Raw genomic sequence first — 27537 nt, 5'->3', positions numbered from 1 at the left:
GTCTTTAGTGAAGGTTATCAGAAGTTGCACTCCTCACTCCCAGGTGCTGGGAGACAGATGCTTTGGGGAAGGTGCTAGATAAGGTACCACCTTTGTTCTGCTTTTAATTTCTCTCTCAAGTTGGTCTTGGGGTTAAGGCAACAGGTAGCTTGCTTCTGACTCAGGCTACCTCTTCCCTAGGCCCCAATACTCCTAAGTCCTGTATTCACCTTCTATTCACCTTGTGCTTTCACAAAATAGTTCCTGCTTTTCTCAGAGGGGGGTTTTAATCTTTATTATTGCTTCCTTACAGACTTTCCCATCATATCTAGCTATTCCTTGGGTTAGTAAGTATGAACCCTGCAGAGGTTCTGGTTTGTGTGTTTGGTTTCTTTACTTTTCCTCATTTCTGTGGAGCTAAGACTCAGGTATTTTCAGCAGAGTGGAGTCAAACACCAATATATTAATGGCACTGAGAAATCTGCATGTGTAGGAACACACTCATCTGTTTCAGAAAGGTGGGGAATGTCCTGTTCAGATCATGACTGAGACCAGGACTACTTTTGGCTATTGTAGAGGCTCTGGGGCATCACAAGCCCTATTACAGATCACTAGCCTGAGGCCAGTTTGTCACTCATGTGGCTACTTATATCAGTGAGGGATGTGAAGATCTCTCCATGGCATCCCTGTGCCATTCTCACTGGCAAGGACATCATGATTCAGCAGACCTGTGCTGTGTGCTGACTCACTTCTAGCTGAGACTGATCTCCATGCCCCTTGCTCTGCTGGCTTTTCCCTCAGTGGGATTTCCATTTTGTGGCCTCATGTGGGACTTGACTTCTGGGAGTCACTTGTCCCCACAGTTCCTTCATATGATACACAATGCCACCCAGGCCGGGGGTCATTGTTCATTCACCCTTGCTACCTGCTGCAAAGAGACCAATATGGATGTGGCAGTCCCAGAAATCTTTGCCCATCCCTCAAGAGAAACTCTTCTCTGTAATCATACACAGGCAGGAGTTATTTATATGCCGAGTCATGAAGGATGGTGGTGTCCTAAGCTACACTGCAGAAGCAGGGTCTGGATTCTGCTTTTGTAAAGTCTGGCAGGCCATGCATTTCTATTTGGTTTCCTTTTTCCACCTGAGTTTTGCAGTGTCCTGCTGTGTGTGAAGAGCTAAACCATTCACATGTCCCTATGGTTGGTGCATGTGGAGAGAACCAGAGGTACCCAGCCTATATGATGTGTTCTGTGGGGACTGATCACGGCTTTCTGATCTGTGATTTCCCCCAAAGCACTGTGCATGTGGCCTTTTGCCTCTAGGCTTCTCTGGAATGACTCAAGCACCAGTTTACCAGCCCATGCCTTCGATGATGGGAATGCCAGCAGCCATGCCTATGATGCCAGCGGCTGGTGGGATTGCACCTATGCCAGGTAATAACACAGTATTTCAGTAACTATACAGAGGAAGAGGATGGAAGGGCGGGTGTTGTAATGGAGCCTGCGCATTTGAATGTCAGGGTGCACAGTGAACACTCAGCCTGCACTGATCTCAGGCGTTGTGGGGAACGATTGATTGCCTGTGGGTGTTTGCAGCCATGTGTGTCTTCCACAGCCATGGTTATGCCCCAGCCTTTGGTTCCAGCTGTAGATCCCAATCAGTTAGCAGCACAACAGCAAGCCTTTATCAACCAGCAAGCAATGCTCATGGTGAGTGGAAGGGACTGGCTGGGAGGGGCCCAGGGACTGGGGAAGAACAACGCACTGGTGTACATGCTGTGAAGAGGTTAGCCGTGCTCCCCTCCTGCCTTAGGCCTGCTCTGTAACTCTCTGTGCTTGTGTGCTGGGGGTTAGCTATATAAAGTTGGGATTATTTAAGACTGCAAAACTGGGAACCCCCTTTTTGCCCCTTTGTGTACATGGGAACACTGAGGCACCATAGGTGAGTGAGTAACAGGGACAAAAGCAGGCCTCGAGAAGCCTCAGCTATAATTCCCATGTGTTTTTAAGCTGGGATTTGCTACAGATGCAGATCTGTACAAAGTACATGGAGGCCTCAGGCTATCTCACTGGTAGCTGAGTCTTTGGGGCATTGTTAGGAGCTCTGCATACTTGGCCAGGTGGGAGCAGACTCCCTGGGCATGCCTCATCCATAACACTGGGAAACTTGCAGTGGGCTGTGTAGATGTTCTGTGATTACCAGTGAAAGAATGGGACAGCCTGAGTGATGGCTGGTGTTTTTGTGTAGCCTAGAGCTCACGGGCATTGCAATTCCTTCCTCCAGGCCCAGCAGATGACCCTTCAAGCCATGAGCATTTCCCAGCAGCAGCAGCAGCAGCAGCAGCAGCAGCAGCAGTGGCAACAGTCTCTTGAGAAGTCAAGACCAAGAGTCTCAAGTCCACCACAAGCCCAAGCCCAGGCTCCAGCCTCAGCCCCACTCCCAGCTACTTCCCCAAAGCCCAAGAAGCCTCCTAGCAGCCAGAATGCTCCACCACCACCAAAGGCTCCAGAACCGCCAGCTAAGGCAGAAAAAACGGTATAAGAAACAAACAGTGGTGGTGAATTTTGTTTGAATTTCATTTGCTCTGCTTCCCTTCCAGTGTGGCAGTGGTTTGGCAGAGAGGAGAGCAGAGACCTATGCTTACCTATGACACTGAGGCCTTTCAAACTCTGCTTGCCGAGTCTTTAAGACACAGGATGAAACCTTGATGGTGTTAGCTCTGTGGAAGTTTGGCTGCAGTGTTGGACAATTAATTCCCAGCTGATCTGAATTTTTCCATAGGAAAATTCATCACTCTGAATTCTTTATCTTCCAGCAAGCTGTCTTCAGCCTCTAACGTACTCCTCCTTCTCTGAACTTGGTTTATGTTTCCTTGGGTCAGAGACTGATCTCTTTGGACACTCCCAGATGGGGAGAAGTTCTAGATGAGAACTTGCCAAGGGAAGATCACTTCTGAACATAAGGGAACTACAGAGGTATTTGCTGGCTAGTTCTATCTTGTGAACTGTTTGTAGGTTTATGACTACATGGAAGACCAGTCCTCCAACAGTGAAGACGATGACTATCCTCGGGAAACTTTCCAGCAGAAGAGACAATATTTTCAGAAGATGGGTGAGTGTCTACCACTTTGGCATCTACCACTTTCTGCAGCCTCCCTGGCATAACAAGGTGTTCTTGTCTCCTGTCTGGAACCCAGTTAATCCCTGCAGGAGCTGCTGGTGCTGTATAGCAGGAGTTTTGGGTGCCTGCTCAGCTGGCTACAGCTCAGATTGTGAGGTGTTGTGTTGCCAGTTTTCTAGAAATCTTTGAGTTTGTGACTGCCACACTCTCCTTTGCCTCTAGAAAGCGTAGGCTGCTGCTGACTGATGCAAGGGTGGGAACCATGCCACTAGTGTTTGGTTTTGGCTGTGGGTTTGAGTAACTCAGGCTCCCCTTTCTATGCAGGAGAGCAACAGATCCGAGTGAAAAAAGTCAGGCCTCCTTCCAAAACCTGGACCCCTCCAGCAAATCCAGAGCCAGAGCAAGAGGAGGAGAAAGAAGAGGAGAAGAGGAAAGAAGAGGAGAAAGAGAAGAGGAAAGAAGAGAAGCCCAGCCCTAAATCAGAGGCAGGTAAGATGCTGTGCAGTGGATACCCAGGCAAGCTGACAAGCAGGAACTTTCCAGGAGCATCAGGCCAGGATATAACCAGAGCAGGGAAGGATCTGGCTCTAACCAGAGGAGGGAAGGATCTGGCTCTTCCAGGAGCCTGAACTGGGAGGAGAGGGAGAGGAGAGGAAGTCCTGTGCTTTGGGAAGTGAGATCCCAAAGCAAGGCAGTGAAGGCCTTGGGCAATCAGCCTAGGGGTGAAAGACAGCAAGCTTCAAATGAGATAAAGGGATTTCCTCTGTGTCTTTGTTGGTCTGTTGATTAAAGCTGTCATCCCCAATAGCTCCTGCTCCCCCTGTGCCACCTCCTGAGCCAAAGCCAAAACAGCAGACACCAAAAGCGAAGAGGGAACCACCTGTAGTGAAGCCTTCAGGCCCCGAGTCACGGCCTGCACCCAGCCGTGAGATCCGCAACATCATCAAAATGTACCAAAGCAGGCCAGCCCCCGAGCCCCAGCCTATTGAGCCTGTCAGGTGAGACAGTGCGGTCCACCCAGGTGGGCAGGCAGGAGAAGAGCGGGACTATACCCCAGCACTGACACATGGCTCCATTGTGGCCACAACCCCTTTGCAGCTCCTGTAACTGTGTTCCCCATTTCCTTACAGGAGACTGTCCAAGCCATTTATCAAGAAGAATGACCCCAAAAATGAGGCTCTGGCCAAGCTGGGAATGATGAACCTCCCATCTCCCAAATCAGTGAGTTTTTTGCTATCTGGTCACCTAAGAGCTTAGCAGAGAGGGCCTGTATATCCATTCTCCAGCAGGTTGGGAGCTACCTGGTAGTGCAGTAACAGCCAGGTGATTTCTTGTTGGGTTACTAGAGGAGCTTCAATTTCAAATACTTAATTCTTTGCACCTGGGTTTGCTTGATCTTCATCTGTTTGTAGATCATGCACTGATTTAAAGGTCCTGCTATCCCTGGATCTTGCTTCTAGAGTTGGACTGCTGTTCTAGGGATGATTTATAACAGCAGTGTCAGGACAGAGCACAGTAATGCAGAGAATGACTGGGTCAAATGGTTTTGCTGTCTTGCAGCCATCCCCCTTGCCACCAGAGAAGAGAACACCTCCACCTCTTAAGCCCAAGCCAGGCTCAGCTTCCAGCTCTATCAAGGAGAAGCAGTTGCCTCTCCTGTCCGTCTTCAGCCAGGAGACTACCCCACCAGGTTCCCAGGCCCCTCCTGCTCCCCCTCCTCCCCCACCAATGCCTTCGCCTCTCCTGCCTGGGAACCAAGGCTGCCAGGAATCCACAGGGAAGGGTGAGTATTGACTTCACCCAAGTGGGATTTGGTAGTGGGGGGCGGGGAAGAGATGGGGTCAGAATCAGCCCAGTGGTCCAGGAGAGTTACAGCATGTGTTCTGTCATCAGCCAGCTGGCCAAAGAGTGAGTGAGCTCTGTGAAATCAGAGAGACTGTCATAGTTCCACTCTGGCCCAGCACTCAGCATGGCACTTCCCAGCTCTGACTCTTCCCTTTCTTCCCAGTGCAGGATGTCAGGCACAAATGATGGAGGAGGGGGCTGGGTTTCTCTGAAAAATGCAGCTAAAACCAGAAAGGACCTTTGGGCTACAGCTTTATCAAGGTCCAGTCCATAATATGTTTTATTGCCTACCTGAAGCATAATTACTTTATCAAAGCTGCAATTCAATGGATAGACTTTAGACCAGGGAGGAATGGGAAGCTGAGTGTTTTACCTTCTGGAGCCTCTGGAGGGTCCTTAGAGACAGGCTGAGGAATGAGGGAATGTTTCTCAGGGGGAGAATGAGAACCTGGGAGACCTTGGACATTTGCCACGTAAAGAGTGTCTGGATGCTGCCCACCTAAAAAATAGCATAGCTAATGCTTCTCAGCAGTAGTTTGGAAGTGTTATTCAGTCTTAGGTTTTGCCTCTGAATTTCATGGGGGGCCTGGAGCTGTAGTTAATTTTATACTTTGCTGCTATTTTGGACATGTGTACCAATGTATTTCAAGCTGTTTAAAACTCTCATAGCATCACATTTTATAACATCCAAGGAACAGTCAGCCAAATACATTACTGAAGGGCTCCATCCTGCAGCAGCTTCCCTGGTATAAAAGAATTTCCCTGTTTCATTCCCCCTCTCTTAAAAAATGTTTCTTTAGGAAGTCCTGTGAAAGTAAATTGAAGTAACTGGATTAGCCTGAAAAATCCCTAAATGCTTTTGAATAGGGATATAGAAACAGCTGAACTGTGGGATCTACTACATTTCTTGTCTATGAACTCTGAAGTTTTGAAAGTTGGGAGTGCTTAAATGAAGACATTCCTACCTCATAAAGCAATGCCTTTGAATGATTGCCTTCAAACTAAGCCTGTGTTTCATAGATCTCCTGCAGAGAGAAAATCCAGTGCAAGTACTGGGTACTTGCGCCAGAACCTTGCAATCTGCAAGCTCAAGGGAGAACTTTTATGTCCCTTTGAAACCTTTAGCAGCCTTTTTATAATGACATAAAGTGAAACTTGTGTCTTCAACCTTAAGCACAGGAGTGGTATTTTGCCTGGGATACTGTGTGCTTCCTATCTCTGGAGTATTTATATTAAGAGCACTGAACTTTGTGGCTAATACAGCAAGTACAAATGCTATCAGAAATGCTGGTACTCACATGATGACTGGTGCATTCACATTAGCTGATCACTGACCTTCAAGAGGGTTCCTGACAGTAATCTCCAGTCAGGCATGTGGCACTGTCCCCTCTTCTTGGTAGGTCTTTGGCAGGTGGAAAGGTCACCCTGTATTCAGCAAATCCCATCTTCACTGCTCTTTCTCTCTGCATAGACTCTACTGTAACAGTAGCTGAAGATGAAGGTATCAAGACCCAGCTGTACAAGCTCACTGCCAGTGTCAGCTTTTCCTATGTCAAGCCTGCCTGGAAAATCTTCCTGCGCAAAGAGGTACAGCTCATTAGCTGAGGGCTGGCTATAGGGTGAAGGAACTTATCCCACATTTGGTTAAAATTATTTTTGTCATAGGCACCTGGTGTGATATAAGAGCAGAGACAGATCTGGGAGGAGGTCCCATGACACAGAGCCAGGGGATCATCTCACAAGGGATGTGGGCCCTACTCTGCCTTACTGACTCTGGTGTCTCCATTTCCCTACCTGTCCTTTCCTTCCTCTGTAAAGCACTGAGAAATTTACAGATAAAGACAATTTGTTGTTACCTGGTGCTTTCCTGTTAAAATAGTACAAATGTGTTTAAAATCAAATATTGGAGAGTACACTGAACTGACCATGGTTCATCCCTGGTCTCACCACTTTTGGTCCTTTGCTCCTGGTCCTTCTGTTCACATTCACAGTGTCTTTTCCCTGCCTGTCCTTGGAGATGGCCTCACCCCTCTCTGGTGGTAGGGCATACGGATTACAAAACATCCCTGGGGAGCTATTTCTGCAATATCTGTAACATTGTTATTGTTTTTATCCTCCTCTTGCAGGTGTTTTACCCCAAAGAAAATTTCAGTAACCCTTATTGTCTGAACTTGCTGTGTGAACAGGTATGTAGTGGTGTATAACTCAAGGCCTGTTGTCTCTATGTTTGGGGACAAAACACTCCATAATTACATTGCATAAGTTGCCTTCACTTCTGCATCCCTAGCGGTGTTAGTCTCTTCTCCAGGACCATCCAGTCAATCCCCTGCAAACTCCTCTCTGATACTCAGTCTAACAGCCTCAGATGCTCCAACACAATCAGATGTGGCCTCTTCAATGGAAGCCTCTGTTTCCTTCCTCTGCAGATCATGCGTGACACCTTCTCCGATTCCTGCCTTCGGATCTCCAGGGAGGAGAAGCGCAAGATGAAAGACCTGCTGAGTAATTAACAGCCCCATCATCCCTTCCTCCCTGCGCCCATCCCAGCTTTTGGTTTGAAATGAGAAACCGGCCTCCAAGCTCTTTCAGGCAGGACTTAGGGCAGAGGAGAGATGTTTGTCACGGCAGCAAGAAAGCACGTTTGTGTGTGCTGTGTAGAGCAGTGTAGGAGTGTTTGTTTACTCCAAATGGCCAGAAAATGGCCCTGAAGTTTCTTTGAGTAAAAAAAAACTTAATTCTGGTATGTTTATTGTGCGGAGAGGAAACTGAGGCCCAAGGATAGGATTCTGAGTTATTTAAAAATCCAACTGTTGTCTTTCACAGGAGCTACATGAAATCTACTAGTAGTAGACTGGTGTGTGGAAGTCTGTGGTATCCTTTTGTCTCTGCAGCTGTTTGCTGCACTGTAATCACTGAGGGGGACTGGTGGGAATGAGTCCCTGGGCAGAGGGAGACTTGGCCATCTTTGTCTTACTAAGAAAGTATCTGCTTTGTATCCCTGCTAGCGGAGTTCCGGGTTGGCAACAACGTCCAGTCCATTCAGGAGGATGGGATAAAGAAAAGGATTATATTGGCTGCTCGGGATAACTGGGCTAACTATTTCTCCCGCCTTTTCCCAGTTCATGTGAGTCTTAATCTTCTCACCAGACCCTGGGCTTGCTTTAGCTGCGTGGCTCTAGTTCACCAAGGATCTTTTTCTGTCCTGGCTGTCTCTCCCCCTGCCTGGCCCCTCATTATTCTGTGCCTTCTGTACTTTTCTCCTTACTTGTATGTTTGCATCACTCTGATGCCCTAATAATTTCCCTGTTTGTGCAGGCTGCCTACTTGGCAGCTGTCACTTGAGTCCTTGTCCCCATAGTTCTCCCATTTGCCTCTCTGCACCCTCAGAGTCCTGCTCCTCTGTCTTCCTTTACTTGCTCTCTCCATTTTCTAAGCTTCTGTGAAAATGTTGCTGGATTTGACACTTCTGTCTGCCCAGAGCCTCCTTCATGGTACATGTGGTAGCATCTTCTTCCCCTGCTGCATCTTATCCAGGTAGGATGGAGCCTTTGATGCTCTCCCCTGCACTTCCCTTACAGGGTGAAAATGGAAGTGATGTCCAGATCCTGGGTGTTTCTCACCGAGGCATGAGGCTGCTGAAGGTGGTGAAAGCAGCTGGCTATAATCCTGAGCACCTGAAGATTCTTCACAGCTACAGGTGAGCAAAAGGGCATTGGTTGCTGCAGGATGATAATTTGTCCCTTGCAGGATGCTTTCAGAGCGTTAGGAGGCAATGGGGGGAGCTGAAAATTCCCTGGTTGTGCTGTGCTCTCTAGGAAAATTCCCTAGGTTGTGCTGTGCTCTGTCCTAGGCCAGTTGTGACTCACTGACCCTCCTTCTAATGAATTTGGCTTTTCCCTTTCCTTCCTACATTGTCCTTTGCTTACAATAAGTGAGTGCTAGGTGTGAGGCAGCTCCATGCCTGTCATCACAAGGGAGGTCCTCAGAGTGATACAGTGAAAGCCATGAGGAGCCTATGGTGCTATTACTGTTGTAATCCAGTGCTGGTGAAAGGCCACCCTCTGGAGCATGTTGAGGCCTGTCTGCATTCTCAGTCCTTGGAATGAGCTCCCATCCCCGTGATCTGCATCCCTGTATCTGGCAGAAGGAGCCTGAGCATGCTGGCTGTGTTCTCAGCTTTGCAGATGTGCTGTCAGTGGAACTGAAGGGCAGAAATGCCCTGGAGTTCTCTCTGAAGACAGAGCAGCTCTTCCTGCACTCTCCGAAGGCTCCGTGCATCAAGGCCATGGTGGAACTCTTCATCCAGGAGCTGAGGCAGGTGAGGGAGTGGCTGTAGTGCAGTAGGGAACATGGGCCTAAGAGGGTCCGTGGTCTGACATGGTCTGAGTCCTTCACATCCTGGGGATGAGATTTGACCTCCCCATCACTTTTTCCCCAGGATACCAACTACGTCATTGCTCTGCGCAGCTACATCACGGATGACAAGAGCCTTCTTAGCTTCAAGAAGGGTGACCTCATTGAGTTACTGCCCATGCAAGGCGTGGAGCCAGGTGAGGGGGTTTGTCGAGATTGGCAGGAAAGGTGGGGACTGGGTTCAAGGGCCTGCTGGACCTGTGGTGCCCAGAAGCTCTACATGCTGCTGTTGAGTAAAGCAGAGGAAAGCAGACTGTTAATGGATGGCATAGTCAGCCTTCAGCTCTGCCATTCTCTGACCACAACCCATCATGTTCTTGTTGCCATAGTTATAGGGGATGTCATCTTCGGATGCAGGAAACCCTGGTCAGTCTGGTGCTCTCCTTTGCCAGTAGGATGCCTCAATGCTCATTTCTCTTCGTAGCTGCCATGGTTCCTGACTCTTTCTCCCCTGTTTCTGCAGGCTGGCAGTTCGGCTCCACTGGTGGCCGCTGTGGTATTTTTCCCATTAACCTGGTGCAATTGGCTGCAGCCCCTGATTACCTCAGCACTGGCATGGACAGACGTGGAGGGCTGCGGAAGAGCATGAAAGCCTCCCCAGAGAGCAGGAACACCAGCAGGGAGGTGAATTGTCCTTGGGGAACTGCTAGGGGACATGGCCAGGTTCTGTGGGAGCTACCAGGGTGGGTCTGTGGCCCTGGTAGTGTCTGATCCCCAAGGCTAGAGGGAAGATGGTGACTGCTTAATCCTTGCAGATGGAGACACTCAAACACAATCATAGTGAGGGGGGGAGGCACCACACACAGATGAGGCTTTCCCAGGTCTGGCTGGTGAAGAGAATACACTCTGCAGTTGCTCAGTTGACCTTTCAGGGTGGATTTGGTGTCTGTCCCTGCAGAGTTCTGTTCCCAGCCTGATATCAGAACCTGACAGCATCTTGTCAGTCCCTGCTGGTGATCATTATACCATGATGGACTTCGCCACAGCCTACTTCCGAGAGGCTCAGTCTGTGTGAGTAGGCTGTGGTCCTTCCTGAACAGGCATACACAGGACCTGTGTAGTCTGACCTATACCAAGCCATTTTTGGGGATATTTCTTAGATCGCATGTTCTCTCTTGTCTGTCTAGGCAGGGACTGAAGCGGATGTCTGCTGAAAAGAAGAATGCAGCTAACCTGGTCCAGCACACCAAGGTGAGTCCAGTCTCTCCCCATAGCTACAGCCAGAATCCCAGCTCCAGCATTGCCTCTAGCTTTGTCCCCACATGGCAAAAACACAGAGGGCAGATCCTTGGCTGCAGTCTCTGGAGAAGTGTTAGATGTCCTCAACTCTTCAGTGCTGCCTGCAAGATACTGGGAGCTTGTGTCTTTTGGGAAGCCTGCAGCACAGCTCTGTGCGATCTGCCTCCCCAGCTTACCCTTGTATTCTGGCCCTGCAGGTCCCAATCCAGGAGTCTTTGCTCTGGTACTCTGACAGTGAGCTGAATGAGCTTGCTACAAAGAACTTCAAGAGTAAGTACTTCCCTAGGACACAACACGCAGAGGCTGGAGCGTGGCCTTGGTGGCCACATATAGGCATGATGGGACCCAGAGCAGGAATGAAAACTCTTTGAGGAGGGCCTCTCCTAAGGCACTTCTGCAGTTAATAACCACCTGTGGCCTTGCTGAAAGTGTCTAGCAAAATGCACTTTGCTTTGAGTGCAAAGCATCTAAGAACACACACTGCCTGTGCTGATGCCCCAACCAGTACACACATCCAATGCAAGCCTAGTAATAGCCTGTGGAGCAGAAAAGCTTTCAGGATATTTTCTAGCCTACTACCTTCCCCATGGCAGGATCACCTCTGCTTAGATCTAAATGCTAGCCTTTGCTTTGCAGCTTTGATGCAGTTCATGGGAGATCAATCAAAACTCAAGAACCAGAATGAGGTTGAATGCATCTATGAAATCCTTCAGGTTTGTGACCTTCTCCTGGGCAAGCTGCTGAAGCATCAGTGGGAATGAAGGCCCAAGACCTTGCTGGGAGGGGAGAGAGCAGGGAGACCCGTAATGCAACTTCCTATGTAAGAAAAGGAGCTGAAACAGAGAGGCTGATTAAAAAACATAGAGGGGAGGGGTTGCATGTAAATGGTTTCCCTGGACATCACTGTCTGGATGAGAGCACAACCTGTGTCTTCTTATTTGGGCCTAGATTGCACTAGAGACCAGAGGCTGCAAAGTCCAAGTTTTAAGTCACATTGGCAGAGCTCTGAAGCTGGGAGAGGAAGGGCACACAGTTGGCCTGTGGCCTCTCTGATGCTCTCATCCCCTCTCTGATGTTGTCTTCTCCTCTGTGAGCAGCTGTGCAAGGAGAAGGAGAGTTTGCATGATGAGGTCTACTGCCAGGTCATCAAACAGGTCACCCAGAACCCTAACCAGTGAGTACCAGCACTGTCAGCTCCTGTGCGTGCGCAGCAGGAGGAGAACTGTCTGTCTTGCTGCATAGACAGCAGGGCTGGGGAGAGGCTGCTCACCAATGATGTACCGTCCCCAGCTGCTCAATTGCTGGGGCTTTTGCTGAGCACTCAGGAAATTTTGCCAGTCATTGAATTTGGTTTTTTTACTTCAATGGATGTTCATCCTTGTATCTCTGGCTGCTGATATATCTGGGCACTGATAAACAAACATTCCTGGTAGCTCCCGGTAGTAGTGATGCTCAGAGCCCTGATTTCCACTTCACAGCCCTGGGGAATTGGTACAACACCTAGGACTGGCTTGACTCCACACTGTCCTGCAATATGCCAGCAGTGGCATCAGAGTGGCCTTGACTGTTCACTTTCTTTGTTTTCCGTTAGAATATCTGAATCAATCCTTTCCTCAGCATAAGAAATCTCTGACCAAGGGCCACCACCTCATTTTCTGCCACTGGCCATAGGTGTTCAGAAGGGCAGAGGTTCACTGTGAGCTGCTTGGAGCAGGAATTGTCTTGTTCCAAGGTGCCCATAGTTTTTTTCTGTCTCGCAGGGAGAGTGTGCTGCGTGGTTGGTTGCTCCTAAACCTGCTAACTGGGTACTTCCTCCCTTCTAACATTCTGATGCCCTATGCCACCAAGTTTCTGCAGCTAGCCAGCAGTGATCCATCCAGCACCCACCAAGGTATGACTGTTTCTGTGTCCTATAAAATAAATGGCTCCCCCCTTGTTACTAAGGCCCAGTGGTCAAGGAAAGAAGACAGGGTCCAGGTGGGGACATGGTCCAATGGGAAATTCTCCCTTATCCTGTTAGGCAAGAGAATGTGGGAGCTGAGCCTACAGGCAAAAGTCTGCTTTGTATCTCTAGTCCTTCTGTTTGCAGAGGTCATTTCCCACTGCATCTTCACTCAGGCAAGGAGAAATTGTGTCTCTGAGGCTTAGCTTAGCCTTGTGGCTTAGGCCCAGTTTGACAGCTAGACCTTGGGGGGAAAGGCAGGCTGTGGTCTTCCAGAGTCATCAGCTGTGAGGTATTTGGGTTGGAATTCTGCCAGAGAAGAGGGTTCTAGTTCTCCCATCCTGTCATTCCTCTGGACTCCCACTGCCCTGGACACTGTCTGGGACCAACCCTTCGTGATTTGGATATGTCCTGGCAGAGTGGGAGATGAGGTCAAGTCTCTTTCCTCTCCTAGCAGCGGCCTTGAGTTGAATTCAACACAGCCAGGATGACCCAACACCATAGGAGACAATGCAAAGTCCTCTGTTTGGCTCAGCACATGAAGTTTTTTCCTTTTCCTGCAGATATAGCCAAGATCTGTCAGAGCAACCTGCGGAAAAATGTCATGTATGGGGGCCGTCGCCACCTTCCTTTCCCTGTGGAGACAGAGGCATTGCTGGTATTGAGGGGCAGAGGAGTGGGGATGCTGGGAAGAGAGGGAGGGCAGAGGCTTTGCCAGGAGGTGCCATGTGCAGTGTTGCAGGGGTGGTTAGTGTTCTGAGAGAGGAAACGAGCATGTGTCTGTAAGGGAATTGGGAAATGCAATGCCATGGAGTAGGCAGGGATATGGGCAGGGAAGAGGCAGGTACTATGGGAAAGTAGTGGAATGTGAAGAGGAGGAGGAAGGAAGAAGGAGGAAGAATTGTGGAGCTGATGGGATCCTGTATGTCTTGCTGCCTAAAGACTGTTCTTTGCAGAAGGGGCGCAGTACCCGCCAGCTAGTGATCCTGATGCCTGGAGGCGTAGAATACCTCACCAGGATAAAGACATTCACTGTGAGTTTTCTGCTTTGAATTTCTTCATTGATTTGGGCTCTGAGCCACACCAGGGAACTCCCTTATTTGTCAAAACCTTGGACTTGATCTGTGTTTCCCACAGTGCTGTGACAGTTTCCCACTCACTTCCTAGGAATCCTTGTAGCAGCGTATCTCTGCAGGGCCTGCACAACACTGGCATGCCTCACCCAGCTTCTGCTTTGCGCAATGGCCAGAGCCATACTGCTGTCCTCTAACAAGCCCAGTGTGTCTAACTGCTCTGGGGCTGCTTTGGGCTTGTGTGGCCAGGGTACTTATTTGCTTCTTTCTTCACTTCAGGTGGCCAAGGAGCTCTTGCAGGAGATCTGTGAGCAGATGGGGGCAGGCGAACAGGAAGAGATACAGGAATTCGTTCTTTTTGCCATCAGGAGTGACAGCAATAATATCGGCAAGTAGAGACTAGCATCTAGATTCTTTCTTAAAGCAGTTTCTCCAACAGGGAGTACCATGACTATTGTTTCGAATAGTTCCCCCACCCTTGCTGGCTCTGGGGATGTTCCTCTTTAGCAGTTTCCCTCTGTTACTAGGGTTGAGGATTGTGCCTTCTCAGGGGTTGTGTTGCTTGTTCCTGAGAGGTGTGTGTCTGTGTGGGTCCATGTCCCTTTGGAATGGTGGATGCTGGGAGCTGTAAGGGCAGGGTGGCAGAGGTGTGCAGGAAGGCTCCTGTCCCAGGCTGTGGAGCCCAGCCCACTGTCTGAGCACCAAGAGTGATGACCCTCTCTCTGCGTAAACATATAGATAAAATGGTGAGGCCAATAAAATCAGAAGATTATCTTCATGATTACCTGCTGGAGGACAAGTTGGTCACTGTGACTTTACGCAGGCTCATCTGGAGGACACCTCTGCACTTTGAGAACAAAATTTATACTGATGTCCATTATGGACAGGTAAGCAACAAGGACAGTGTGTGCACCAGGAACCTCCCTAGCAGGGGCAGAGTTAGTGTACAGGCCAATGGGAACATCCCAAGGGGGTTCAAGATGCGGGAGGGCTTTGGCTGATGGCTTTGTTTGCTGGTTTTGGGAAGGACTAATAACTGAAGCTATGGATGCATGGAAGGCAGCGCACGTATGGCCCTAGCCTATGAGCTGTACTGTTCCAGACATGGATTGTGCAGTTTTGCATGCTCTTCCTGAGCCCAGAAAGCCTTTGCTTTCTTGTTATCAGCTTGAGCTGGATATGTAATCTATCAGCAAGGCAAGGTGTGAGTCTCTGCAGCCTGGCCCTGGCCAGATCTGCATGTACCTTGTGCAAGGTTTAACAAAGGCCTCTTCGCTTTGCTGTTTCTCAGATGCTGTGGGATTACCTGAATGGGAAGATACTGCTAAGCCGTAGTAAAGATATGGAGATGCAGGTGGGCATTTTGGCAATGTTCCAGCACTGGGCCAAAACACAGCAGCAGAACTCTGCTCCCTCCAGGTATGTCTGTCTCATGGTGGGTCTCTATCTCTAACGGCTGTTGGCACCACAGGGGTTAGAGGTAGGTGCCTGAAAGTACGCTCTGGATAATTAAGGAATAGACAGTTCTGGAGAACGTGAGCTACTAATTAATGTCACTTAGTGATTGACTCCTGCCCGTAATCAAGAAAGTTGACCTCCTGTTCACACTCTTAATGCTGACTGTCTCTGGCCCACATTTCCTTTTGTGACTCCTCCAGAGCTGAGGGTCATGAGGGTGCCATAGACATTTCTTTTGACAGCCATGTGTTTGTAATACCAAGAACAAAGTGCATAGGCTTATAGTTGGGATGAATGCTCCTTTGTTCTTTCTCACAAGTGCCAGAGTTTTCAGCCCTGGGCACCTGAAATCTGTAGTGGAATGCCTAATGGGAATGAAAATGTCCCTGGGTACTGGAAAGTTTCTGTCCTGCAGCTCTGAGCTGTATTTTCACACCCCGTCCTTCCCATATCCTTATGCACTTTGACTCAGAGTGGAGGTGATGTCTCCATCAGATCCCCTGACACCACCAGCAGCAGTGCGTAACCCTGCTGGGCGTGGGGCACTCTGCTCTGTGTAGTGCTTTGGAGGCGCAGGAGCATGACAGAGTTAGGGCAAGGTGGTTTTCAGCTGAGACTGCCTGTGAAAAAAACACCCCATGGCTTTACTTCCATGCTACAGTCCTTGCTTGAAGAGCTCCTGTTGTCTCCGGAAAGGAGGGATTTCTCTCAGCGCACTAGTCACTGCACAGCTGCCTTCTCTGTGGAAAATGGTGTCTGTCTCTGATGTTTCCTTCCATGTTATTCAATTCAGATACAACCTGTTGTGCTCTTCCTCTCTCCTTCCACCCTTGCCCTCAGCCATGTGATTGAAAATTGTTGCCAGATCCCCTCCTTCCTCTTAATCCTCCTAGTTAATCTTTCACTTTTTAGCTGGGCAGGGGGTGAGTTACTATCTGCTTGTTGGCACAGGGAAGAGCTGAAGGAGTACACGCCAAAGACCCTGCAGTCCTACATCAGTCCCCAGGCTCTGGAGAACCATGTTGGCATGCTGCTGAGAACCAGACAGCCCCTCCAGCCAGTGGATGCAAAAATCCAGTTCATGGGTGAGGAGACATCCCGATCTGCTTGAGTAGTCTATCCTGAGCAGGATGGAAGCTCCTCTGAATTCACTTTTGGGACAGTTTATGAGGTTGGCGAGTATCCTTGGAGCCCGGAATTGGCCGTGACATATGACTCCCCAACAGCCTCCCCCTGCAGATTGGCACTTGTTCCCAAACATGGTGATCATAGTAGAAGTCCCACCTCTTTTGCAGAAGTCTGCAGTAGATTTTTCAGAGCTCTGTACAAGTTGTGTTTTAATTGATATTCTGGCTGCATGTCTGTTTTCTGGTTGGAAAAAAAAACCAGGACATCTATTCAGGTTGCTGAGAATTGAGTATCAGCAGCCTGGGAGGGAGAAGTTGTCAATCTTACTTTTTAATGTAGAAAAGCTTGGGAACACATGTAGCTTTTCACTACCTTAAGTTGGTGCGGTAGATTGCTGGCTGGAAGCTTCTGCCTAAAAGCCACCTTTTGCTTTCTTACAGAGCATGTGATGAAATTCCCTTTCTTTGGCTACAACATCTACTTTGTTGAGAGAATCAGCGATGACACAATCCCTGTGCCCTGTTTCTTTGGCGTGAATAATGAAGAGATCATAGTGGTGGATGGCACCACCCTGGTATGCCAGACAATTACTCCCTAGAGTCCAGAGCCCTGATGTCTGTCAGAGGTTAACTTTGACTTTTAGAAGAATTTGTGCAGGAAGAGACTGTATTTACCTGCATCACAGCCACTCTAATAACAGCCCTAGCCCAAAGCAAGTGACAAGAGTGGTAGAACAGTTAGTACTGGCATGTGCTCTTTTCTAAGTCCAGTGATCGTGCTAACAAGCATGATCCACAATAAAACTAACAGTAGGTCACATTCCTGTTTGTCCCAATCTTGCAGCAGTTCTAGGGACATGCTGGCAGCAGGCGCCTGCCCTGTACTCTCTACATGCTGCCCTGTGCCCCAGTCCTTGTCTCAGCTTTCAATAGGCTCTTGTGGTGAATCCTCCTTGGTGAGAATCAGATGGAGTTGTAAGGACTGCACCATAGAGTGTTTTGTGGCTTTTCTCCTTACGCAGGCGGTCTCCTGCATCATTCCATTGAAAGAGCTGCAGAAGATGCAAACCCTGCGGCCTGTCTCTGACGGTGGGCTTCCCGGCATAGAACTGAACTATGGCTCGGCTGCCAACCCCAAGACTATGTGGCTTGAACTGTCACAGGTGAGATCAGCCCAGACCTACAGCTTCCTCTTGGCGATTCAGAAATTGCCTTCCACTACCTAGCTGAGCCTCTGCTAAGAGGCAGTTCTACTGCTCTCATCTGTCCCAGAGGTGGATGGGGACACTGCATTTCCCAGGCCCCAAAGTGCAGCTTTGTCCCAGCACCTACCTCATATTTAATTATGGAAAGTGATTTATGGCAATACTTAATTATGAGAAGAAGCCATTTCTGGGGCAGAGAATGACTGATACTGATTTGTGTTTTGACAGGCTAAAGAAATGTATCACACGATTGTTGTCATCCTGGATAAAACAGAGCACCACTAAAACCTAAAAGGAGGAGAATGACCAAGCAAAACAGCACTGTTTTCCTTTCACTGAGCTTGTTCAGTGATCCCTGTCCTGTCTTCTGGAGAGGACTCTTCCAAAAGACATCCATGACCTCAGACAGCTGCTTTGTAAGACTACCACCACAGTGTTTGTTGATGGACCGGACCAGACCAAAATATTACCCTTGTGACTTGCTGTTCAGTCCCCAAGTACTCTTCCTCAAAGCAATACATGCACTGGCTAAACAAACCACACAACCCTTTCCACACCATTGCTTTTTCATAGCCTGTTCCAACTCAGAGCTGCTGAACAGATGCAAGCGCTTGCCTTCAAGCTATGCAGTGTGGCACTATTCTTTTCTTGTTTGAATTAATTAACATGAGGAAAGACTGATGCTTGCTAGAGATTTGTGTATCACAATGCAAAGCTGAGGCTATGAAATGACTGCACTGCCTGCTGGTGTTTTCCACAGGCCAGCTTTTTTTCTCTATTGATATACAAGAGGCCCTGTAGCAGGATTTGTGACTCAGGAGCTTGTAGAAAACATCTTAATTGCAAAGCAGATCAGTGTTAATATACAATTAACACATATGCTGGCGCACAGATTGAGCTGCAATGGTAAGAAAGTTTATTAATTAATTTCTTACTGACATAATTATATGCATATGTTTCCCTCTACTACGAAGTCAGTCATGTCCTGTCCATGCAGCTGTCATACTTAACTGATGGCTCCGTGCCTGTGGAGAAAGCGTATTCAAATGGGACTTGTATTATAGTAGAGTGGCCTGGGTTGTACAAAAATGCTTAATTTATTTTTATTCCTACAGCTATCCTACTGAACTGAAACACATCTGCACTTTAGGAGATTGCAATAAAATAATCACATAGAGGTATTTTATGACATGACAGATATTGGTTTACATCTAACATGGGAAGAGCGGCCTCCAGGTAACTGGCAAAGCCTGAGGAAATGGTTGCCACTGTTGGCTGGGAATATGGTAGATCTGAAGGTGCTCAGTGCAAGCCATGATGCACAGCTAGCTGCTTGCATCTTCCCCTTCAGGAACTTCTCTTTGCTTGCTGTGGCCTGTGAGGTCTTAGCTGAAGCATGTTACATTCTCCCCCTTCAGCAGTACTACAGTGACATCAAAGAAAGAAAGAGAGAAGAGCTCTGAAGATGAACTTACCCTTATTCCCCTTCTCCTTCTCTGCGCTTTTGCTGCCTTACATAGAAGCAAAACTCATCTGGTAAGGAATACCCACATTGTGACAAAGCACTTTGTCATGCAACCCCATGCCTTAATGCTCTTTCTGGAGCCCCCTGATTTAGAAGACAAACAAAGCATTTCTGAGAAGTTTACCCAGAGAGCAGCTGAACTCTATAAGCACTGAACTCTGGAGACATAGTACCCCCACTTAAGTGTCTGATGAAACAGGATTTTTAATGGGAAGGTAAAATAGAAGCCAGCAGGCAACAGCTGAAAAATACTTCTGTTGTGTAAAAAGCTTCTCGTAAAGCCCTTTGTCCTTCAGTGAGCAGAGCAAGCTGAAGATGAAAGTGACTCTCCAAGCATTTCTCCTAGCTGGAGAAGTCCTGCAGCTATAAGGGGTTGGAGGTGTCTGCTGGTACATGCTTCCCATCCATCCCATCCCAGACATGCATTTATTAGCTGTCTGTTTAGATAAGAAATGAGCTTTCATGTCTATGTTCACAGTGATGGAGTCTTAATGTATCTTATACCAGCCTGTATGACTAATTGGTAAGACAAAGCTTTCAAGAAGAGTCCACAGCAGCTATAACATTGTTTTATTGTCAGTTCCACACATACCCTTCAGTACATTTTAAAAAAAAAAAAAAAACATCTGTTGAGTACAGTGATCCAAAAGCTTGCTTGATGGCCCCTCAGGCTGCAGATTCCTCTAGCAGCACTAGTGTCTGAGGCCACCAGCCTCTGTAGGCATGGAACAAAGGCAGAACCAAACAAGAACCCAACAAAAACCCAACAGAAAGGACCTGTGCCTGGAAATCAGGTTATTTCAAGCCCACTGATACCTTAAGGTTCAGGTCCTTATATAAATATAGCAGCAGAGGCACCACAGCGTCAATTTGAAGGGCCACAGCAGTGCCTTAACTAGTTGCAACAGCAGCATTGCCCTCTGTATTGCCAACTGCGGGTGAGGCACAGGGAGCAAATATGGCTTTAGGGGTAACAAGCAAATACCGGAAAAGTGTCAGCAACCTTGGTGCCACTATTGAAGAGGTTAATACTGAAAGAGCGTCACCACTTAAGTTAAAGGGCAGGGAGAACTAGACAAAGTTAAAAAAAAAAGTTAAGATTAAAAGAAAAAGAATCCAAGTTTCTCTACCTTCAGAAAGTAGGCATTGCCTGCATGGTAAAAACAAAACGCTCCCCTCCTGCCCTTCAAGGGAAAACATTCCATCCAGGAACTCAACCATCAAGTTCATCATTGGCAGCCCTGAGCAAAGCACGTGAACTTGTAGCGTAAGGCTTCTATTGGTAACACTAAAATAAGAACTAAGAGATGAGGGAGCAAGGGGAGGAAGCCATCTAGGAAGCAAGATGCCATCCCATAGCAGAGTCCCAGCTAAGCCCTTCCCAGACAGCTGCAGGGAGTAGAGGTTGGAGACACTGCAGAACATCTGAGGCAGCAGCCCCTAACCTACACAGCAGATGCAGACTTCACACCTCTTGCCAAAAGGTACCAGAGGGCTTCAGTGCCCTGGCTACTGGAGAAACTCTCCATAAGTTCACAGAAACTGGTTCCTGGAAGTGCACGTCACTAAGGACAGAAGTAAGCAAAAATGCAGTTGGAAAAGCAAGCTCACTTCTGCAGTTTCACAAAACCGTCCATGGCTGAGTTCTTCAAGATTCCCTGGTCCCACTTCTGGAGGAAAGAAAATAGCCGACACGATGCAAGGATCAGCTCTTTGAGCTCTGCAGCTCCTGCCAGTCTGTCTCGCTCTCACACCTGACCCTTGTTTTGAAAAACTCCTTGATGAGCCTCTGTGCTTCCTCTTTCACTGCAAGAGAGGAAGCACCACCTTTGAGATGATACTTAAGAATCTGCCCCCTGTAAAGACATCAATCCATTTAGCATCAAAAGAACCCAAGATTCTTGGTGCTCTCTCCAGCTGCCAACTCACCTGTCTTGCAGGCAGGGTTCTGCTCTTCAGCCAGTAAGTGAGACAGGTGCCGCGCAAACCCCTTAAACAGATTCTGCAGAATTGGGGAAGATAAAGAGCAGAAAGCAGACATCAGTTACCTCACCAGACTGTTCCCACATTTGTCTTGCCCTTAGCACAGGCTGGCTCTAGCACAAACCATTCAGATTGAGACTACAGGAGCATTGCAAACCTGCAAATACATCTGACCCTGCAGTGCTGGAGAAGCACATGCACACACACACTGCCTTACATCAAGTAAACTACACCAGAATTGCACCTGTTCTGTTGCTGATCCACAGGCAGGAGTTCTTACAAACTTACTGGAGTTTAGTGTAAAAACATGAACAATCAAACAAGTGTGGAACCAACATGATACCACTCTAAATCACACACAAACGCTTCCTTGGGAGAGGTGAGTTGCTGCGCCTGGAGTCACTAAAACAGCACATACCAAGATGTGATATGGAAATGAAATGTGGTATCCAGATCATCTTCCCCTTCTTAGAGCCCCAGATCACCAGGGAGATACATTCACCTTCTGCTAGAGAGGGTCTTGAGCTGTGCCCTACCTTGGAAGCAAACTTGCCACCTTTGTAGAATGGGGTCAAATATTTGACAACGATGTCTGCTGTCTCTTTGAGGGACATGCCTTTGGTCACCGGCTGTATGGTCTTGCTGGTTCCTTCTTTATCACACTGTGACAAGTTTGGATCAAAGGTCACCTTCTTCTTTGTCAGACCAACACTTTTGCTTTCTGGCTGGGACAGAATAGAAGATTTTGCCACTGTCCGTAACCGCTTTGTTGCAGGACTTTCCATATCCTGGAGACAGGACAGAAGAAAACCAAAACCACCAATTCCTGTGGCAGCATTACACTTCCAAGCAGCCACTACCTTCTGAGAACAGGAATATTTGCAGCATCCTGCAGGCTCTCCCTATAGTGAATACCATGCAAGAACCCATGCAACCCATTTTGCTGTGCAGACATAGTACTCTGTTTCCCACACAAAGGGCTTTGAGAAAAACCTGTTAAGACTACCACATTTAGAATTACCCTATGCTCTTATTAGGGCAGCTAATTGCTATATTATTTTTTATATATATATAAAATATATTATTGCCCCATCCTATACAGCAAAAACTGACAGGAAAAGATTTCCCAGGATGTCTGCTGAGAATACACCCCTCAGGAAAAATCAACCACTTCAGGAGTGCCACACTCCTGTTCAATTTGAAAGAGCAAGAAGAAAACTGCACTGCTATAGAGACAGCTACCGGGCAGTCTCAGGTGCCAAATGCAGAACCAGAGGCTGAATGGCAAGGAAGGCTGTGAGCACGGTTTGCTCCTGAGTGGTTCTGTGCATCACCGGCCTGTGGTTGTTCCTCTAACTTGAGAAAGCAGCTTGCTAATTATAGTTAGTTACAGAGCTAGAGGGGGTGGAGAGACTCATTCCAGGCAAGTCATCAGCAACGGGTACAGTCACATGTGTTGCAGAGAAGAGAAAACAAAGCGGAGTGGAGGGAAAGCTTTCCGCTGCAGTCTGAGTTGCTGCACAGGCCCAGCAGGCGGCAGGAGGACACCAGGAGTGCAATGCAACTCTAGTTCTCCTCTCTGCTGCCATTGCACCTGGGCCCTCCCCAGATAAATAACGCTATCAGGTGAAGTTCAGACTGGGAGCATCACTCTCAGAGAGAAACTTGGCACAAGATCAGCAGAAGAAATAAGAGGAAATTAACATCCGTTAAAGTCTTACCTCATCTGATCCTGGTCGCTTCCCACACTCACCTTCCCCAACAACAGTTAGCTCAGTTTCTGTGACATTTTCAGCAACACTAGTAGGAAGAGTGGAGAGGAGGCAAATTTTAATCATTCCATAGTGAAGATATTACTGCATTCACTGTCAGTGGCCACGAAACTCTCCATGATAAAGCAAGAGTCTCCCTCACCAGCCTAGAGATCTAACATGGATTCCCAGTTTCCAGGGCAAGGCTGGTGGGGCTCTGCAGGTCATTAACAGGGCAACACAGGGAACAGAGAGGCAAAAATGTTACCTGGATTTCACATCGATTTCTTCCTGAAGGAGCTCAGATTCAGCAGCCTGCTGGGTCTTAAAGTCCTCCTCTCCCTCAGTCAGCGTTATTTCTGTTTCTCTCAGCTCTACAGTCTTTGCCTGGGAGTGTCCAGTCACATCTTCTCCAGAAACATCTTTGTTTTCCCGAGGTATTGATTTCTCTTGACACATGCTTTGAGAAGAAACCTGAGGTAGTGTGCTTACAGAACAGCCATCTTCCTTTGCTGAGCTGCAACTTTTGGCTTTAGACCCACCTTTGGGGAGGGAAAAGAATTTGGAAATATCCTGTGATTCTTTTTTGGCCGCTTCTGCAAGCATTTGTTGCTTCTTGCTAGGTTTGGACTTCTTGGTAGGGCTATCCCAAAGGGCAGCTTTTGTGTCTGGGCTGGGTTGCTGTCCCTTCTTTTCAGGAAGGGGTACTTCTCCCCCAGCGCTCTCACACATTGCTTTGGTTGCTATTTCTTTCTTCTGGAGATCAGGGTTTCTGGTGCCCACTTCCAGACTGCAGTTGCTGTTGTCTTGCCCATTTGGACAATCTACTTTTATGACAGGCTTTGCATCACTCTCCTCCTGGATCTTCAGCAGTTCTGAAGCTGTCTGGAATGAGCTAGATTTCTTTGGAAATCCGGCTCCCACACGCTTAGGTTTGAACTAGGGAGAAAGGAAGAAGTAGTAGTTTTGGATGTGTGAGCATTAAAGAAACCCTGTGTGCAGAACTCTGGAAGGAGCTAAGCTTCTGTACACAAACACCAGTGTGTACAGCAGTAAGCTGGGGAAGGCTCTAAAATTGACTCATTATCATAACCATCAACTGAGACACCAGGGAAATGGGTTAGGTTAAAGTCACAGGCCTGCAGTAAGGAAACGGACAGCATCCTTGGTTAGAGCAAGATGAGAAAATCTTATTTGATGTATGGCCTGCACATAAATTGTATTCATTAGTAGGAACCAGCATGACTAGTTGATCTCACTCCAAAATCAAAGGACAGACAGGGAAAGCAAAACCAATTGAAATATACAGCTATGGCCCCACAAAGAGCTTAAAATAAAAATTATAAGAAAGCTGATAGACAGAACACACCATTCCCTCCTTGTCTATCCCATCTGTACTCACTCACCGAGTAAACCTGGGATGCAGGGAGGAAGTCCTCTTCTGCTGGAGACCCAGATTTTGTTTCCAAGCTGCTGTTGCGACCGGTTCTGGACCCAAAGACTGAGAACAACTCTCCTTGCTTTGAGGCTTTATTGATTTCTGCTACCTGAAAAGGGAACAGAAATATTCTGTAGTGGCCAGAAATCTATGCATGTTGCCTTTGTACATACAAAAAGGCATAGTGGCAAAGCAAATGTCTCTCCAGGGGAGAGACACCTATCTCAAGAACAGAAACATCTTCAAAGAGAGTTATGGCAACCATCTAACCTAAACCAAGGCTTGTCTATCAGTGACAGTCTGAGAAACTCCCCATTTCCTTTATTGACAGACCTAGGGGATATCTGGATAAGCTTGCACTGGTATGTACATTTCCAAAGCCTGTAAAGCCAACAAAGATGTGAAATCAACACGATTCTGGGCCCTCCTGGAAACAAAAATCAAGAAGAAAGATTTGGAAGACATCCAAGGTAAAGCAGAGCTTCTCCTTCATCTTTCCCACACAAACTCTACCCTATTTCCCCTCAAACTGAGGCCACACCATGTTCAAGGGAACAACAGCAGACATATGGCCCTACCTTCTTTAGCACAGTTGCCTTGTATGAGTTAGCCATTTTACTGGTTCGGAAAGCTTCATACTCCAGGTCCACAGCACAGGCATGAGGGTCTGACCTGTAACACAGGCTGCGGTGATTTCTGGCAAGACACACTTCTGTATTTGCAAAGGGAACACTAATGCTTAAGCATCTCCCAGAAAGTACAAAATTCACTCTCCCTGGTGCAAGAATAAGCGATAACTTCCAATTAAGTTCTAAGGCATGCATGGGGAATTGCTGGAGAATGGAAAGGGTGGTGAAAGCAGTTTTAAATCCAAGTTTTCTTGTCCAGTTGCTCAGTTTGAGAAGTACACTATCCCCACCTTGTGGGACAGGGAAGAATTGCGACTCCTAGGATCAAGCTGATTTAGCAGACTCGTTTAGCAGGAATCCTCTTACCTGATCCTGAACATCACTACAAGAACGATGCCGTTAAGTGAAAACTACATCCTTGGACCAAATAACTTCCTGAGTTCCCTGAGAGTGGTAATTTTGTTCAGGAAAGAGCAAGCCCTGTGTTAAATGACTCAATATGCTACCCCTTGTCTCTCGTCTAATCTCATACCCTTTGTCTCCTGCTGCTGGAACATTTTGATTGATGCTCAAAGCTTCTTCCAGCATCTTCAAGCAGTGTTCCCGTCCCTAGGAAACAGTGGATACTCAGACATGCTCTACAGAAGTCATACTGCCCCTTGGACTTCCATCCCTGAAGGAGTAAGGGCAGGGCAGGCAGAATCTTGGTTGTTCTTTGCAAGTCAACAAGACTGAATGTTAACCAGCCCCTCTTACCTTCACTGTGAGCTTAGAGATTCTCCTGCTGAAGGCATCCTTCAAGGGGCAGTCTGCACCTACCACAGAAGAGACATTTGGAAAAAGGTGTCATAGCAGGGCTGGGGCTGATGGAGAACGTCTCAACTGTCACTGCCTGGCATGCTCCTCCCTGCATAGTCACCCTTTTTACCTGGAGAAGCTACAAACTCCGAAAGAGCAGGCAGAAGCCAAAGTGAGATTTTTCTCTCTGGATGAGAACATCTACTTTGCTAGTTTATGACTAACAGCTTTCCAAAACCTCCCCTACTTCAGGAAACCCTTTCTCAAGGAATCTCAGCTCTTAGGAAACTCAACTGTTTTCTGCTCCCCACAATACCAACCAAAATAAAAAGAGGCTGAATAGAGTTAACATGACCTACCAGGTATTCTTTTACAATAGCGTAAGAACTGTGTTGCTAGCCAGGGCCCCAAGTAGCACAGTTATAAATGGCGAAGTTTTTCAGCAGTTTCCTTATAGCCCAATTACATACTGCTGCATAACGACTGCAGAAATAGCCTACGAAGTCAGGTTAGACAGTGTTTTCCTTCTCTCTTGCTTATTTGGAAAAGTTGTTCAGAAAGATGCATTCCACATCTTCACCCCAACCAAAGCTAAGCTCTGATACACCTCCTGCAGCCAAGCTTTCACGGCCAAAAGCCTAACCCCTGTGCCTAGGGACTGATACCTCCAGTGTTGATGCTATATAAATTACACGCAGCTGCAAAATACAAGACTTTCTTCTCGCAAAGAAAACCCACTATAAATCAAAGAAGATATTTACTTGGAGGAACAAAATCTTCCTTTTCTGGTTCTTTGCCCTGGAAGAAAACAAAGATCAATCAAATATTTCCAGTCCTGCAACCCACATGCAGGTCTAGAAGCACAAAAGACATATTTTATACCCCTGCTCCAGGGAAAATTAACGCTGAAGTTACAAAAGTACTATAAAGGCACCAAAATAGGGGAAAGAAGACAAAGAATGAGAATCAAAGCCAAAAGTTCACCTTTGCTAAACAAATACGCAAGAGAAGCTGAATGGGGAAATCTGGTTTTACAAATATCAAAGGTATTAAAACCAACAGGATCCTCTTGGTGAGCACCGCAGAGAAATCAGTACATGAATAAGCCACGTTTCTTCATATTACAGGACTGACCCAGAAAATGGAGAACACAGCAAAAGCAGAGGTACAAAAAGTAAAGAACAGAACAAGCAACAAGCAAGAGATGCAATAATTTACTTTCACTAGTGCCAGGAAGACTTTGTGTAAGACAAGCTCACAGCAAACAATCTGTGAATCTCTTCCAAGGGTATCAAACTCACTTTGCGCAGACTCATCTGCTTTTTGTAGAAGTTGTTCCACTCCCGTTTCCGACTCTCTTCACTGGCTTCATCCCCATTCCCACTGCTTTCTTCATCATACCTGGATAAGGCAGGAAAACAAGAGGAACAAACATTTCTGTAGCTGCAGCATTAACTGGGGGACAGGCTGTGGGAAGCCTAGGTCATCCCAGCACTTACATATGATGATGTATTTCACATCCTTTCTGAACAAGTCTTAGCTTTTAGTTTCACTACCATCCCTTAACCTGGACAGTAGTGAGTATCCTCCAAAAATTCATGGGATTTGTTAATCCTATGAACTAGTAAGCAGTAGCATGAACTAGTAGCACATAACTAGTCCTCTGAGAATAGAGGGCTCCATTTCAGCTCTGCCAGCTTCTCCCATGGAGTTGAGTTGTCACTGCCTTGTGTCATGTGCCCCATCTGTCAGTCATTACTGCCCTTGGAGCAGAGATGGCAGAAAGGGAAAAGCATCCATCCCTCACCCTCAGTTGTTCACAGACTGTTGTATTAAATGAAATCCCCATCAGTAATAAACTGAAATGCAGCAGCTGATTCTCACCAGAGTAGCCCAAGAGTTTACTGTCACAGCTGTCACAGACAAAACTTAAAGGCATCACAGATCAGAGCTTTAAGTCCGTTGACTATTACAACTTCCAAGGCAAAGCTACAACCAAGTCAAGGAGAG

At 47.4% G+C, this 27537-nt stretch overlaps 2 protein-coding genes across 9 annotated transcripts in view; one reads left to right on the top strand and one right to left on the bottom strand.

Annotated features, from left to right (window-relative positions):
- MYO15B (myosin XVB) overlaps nucleotides 1-18522 on the top strand; it is a 39765-nt gene extending 21243 nt beyond the window's left edge. The window contains exons 31-62 of the mRNA XM_054846569.1: nucleotides 293-322; nucleotides 1304-1414; nucleotides 1596-1690; nucleotides 2265-2516; nucleotides 2996-3092; nucleotides 3426-3590; nucleotides 3910-4099; nucleotides 4232-4322; nucleotides 4662-4884; nucleotides 6418-6533; nucleotides 7073-7132; nucleotides 7373-7448; nucleotides 7952-8070; nucleotides 8525-8643; nucleotides 9123-9264; nucleotides 9385-9496; nucleotides 9823-9983; nucleotides 10258-10370; nucleotides 10487-10550; nucleotides 10796-10868; nucleotides 11235-11311; nucleotides 11696-11772; nucleotides 12359-12489; nucleotides 13104-13198; nucleotides 13497-13574; nucleotides 13893-14001; nucleotides 14352-14500; nucleotides 14905-15032; nucleotides 16023-16156; nucleotides 16640-16773; nucleotides 17221-17361; nucleotides 17632-18522. Coding sequence (XP_054702544.1) covers nucleotides 293-322; nucleotides 1304-1414; nucleotides 1596-1690; nucleotides 2265-2516; nucleotides 2996-3092; nucleotides 3426-3590; nucleotides 3910-4099; nucleotides 4232-4322; nucleotides 4662-4884; nucleotides 6418-6533; nucleotides 7073-7132; nucleotides 7373-7448; nucleotides 7952-8070; nucleotides 8525-8643; nucleotides 9123-9264; nucleotides 9385-9496; nucleotides 9823-9983; nucleotides 10258-10370; nucleotides 10487-10550; nucleotides 10796-10868; nucleotides 11235-11311; nucleotides 11696-11772; nucleotides 12359-12489; nucleotides 13104-13198; nucleotides 13497-13574; nucleotides 13893-14001; nucleotides 14352-14500; nucleotides 14905-15032; nucleotides 16023-16156; nucleotides 16640-16773; nucleotides 17221-17361; nucleotides 17632-17688 — 3719 coding nt within the window. The 3' untranslated portion in view covers nucleotides 17689-18522. The remainder of the gene's footprint in view (nucleotides 1-292; nucleotides 323-1303; nucleotides 1415-1595; nucleotides 1691-2264; nucleotides 2517-2995; nucleotides 3093-3425; nucleotides 3591-3909; nucleotides 4100-4231; nucleotides 4323-4661; nucleotides 4885-6417; nucleotides 6534-7072; nucleotides 7133-7372; nucleotides 7449-7951; nucleotides 8071-8524; nucleotides 8644-9122; nucleotides 9265-9384; nucleotides 9497-9822; nucleotides 9984-10257; nucleotides 10371-10486; nucleotides 10551-10795; nucleotides 10869-11234; nucleotides 11312-11695; nucleotides 11773-12358; nucleotides 12490-13103; nucleotides 13199-13496; nucleotides 13575-13892; nucleotides 14002-14351; nucleotides 14501-14904; nucleotides 15033-16022; nucleotides 16157-16639; nucleotides 16774-17220; nucleotides 17362-17631) is intronic.
- A 960-nt stretch (nucleotides 18523-19482) lies between these two features.
- RECQL5 (RecQ like helicase 5) overlaps nucleotides 19483-27537 on the bottom strand; it is a 39350-nt gene continuing 31295 nt past the window's right edge. For 4 of the 8 annotated variants that reach the window (XM_054846305.1, XM_054846307.1, XM_054846302.1 and 1 more), the window contains 11 exons: nucleotides 26829-26928; nucleotides 26289-26325; nucleotides 25486-25544; nucleotides 25262-25338; nucleotides 24679-24772; nucleotides 24069-24209; nucleotides 22931-23601; nucleotides 22633-22711; nucleotides 21448-21699; nucleotides 20858-20930; nucleotides 19483-20755 (listed from right to left, as the gene is read on the bottom strand). In XM_054846305.1, coding sequence (XP_054702280.1) covers nucleotides 20634-20755; nucleotides 20858-20930; nucleotides 21448-21699; nucleotides 22633-22711; nucleotides 22931-23601; nucleotides 24069-24209; nucleotides 24679-24772; nucleotides 25262-25338; nucleotides 25486-25544; nucleotides 26289-26325; nucleotides 26829-26928 — 1705 coding nt within the window. In that variant the 3' untranslated portion in view covers nucleotides 19483-20633. Of the gene's footprint in view, nucleotides 20756-20857; nucleotides 21700-22632; nucleotides 22712-22930; nucleotides 23602-24068; nucleotides 24210-24678; nucleotides 24773-25261; nucleotides 25339-25485; nucleotides 25545-26288; nucleotides 26326-26828; nucleotides 26929-27537 lie in introns of those variants that run through there. The other 4 variants (XM_054846308.1, XM_054846303.1, XR_008579723.1 and 1 more) reach the window with 4 other exon arrangements.

This window comes from Grus americana, chromosome 18 (assembly GCF_028858705.1).
Source record: "Grus americana isolate bGruAme1 chromosome 18, bGruAme1.mat, whole genome shotgun sequence".
Taxonomy (NCBI): Eukaryota; Metazoa; Chordata; class Aves; order Gruiformes; family Gruidae; genus Grus; species Grus americana.
This window is presented reverse-complemented; position numbering and strand designations above follow the sequence as displayed.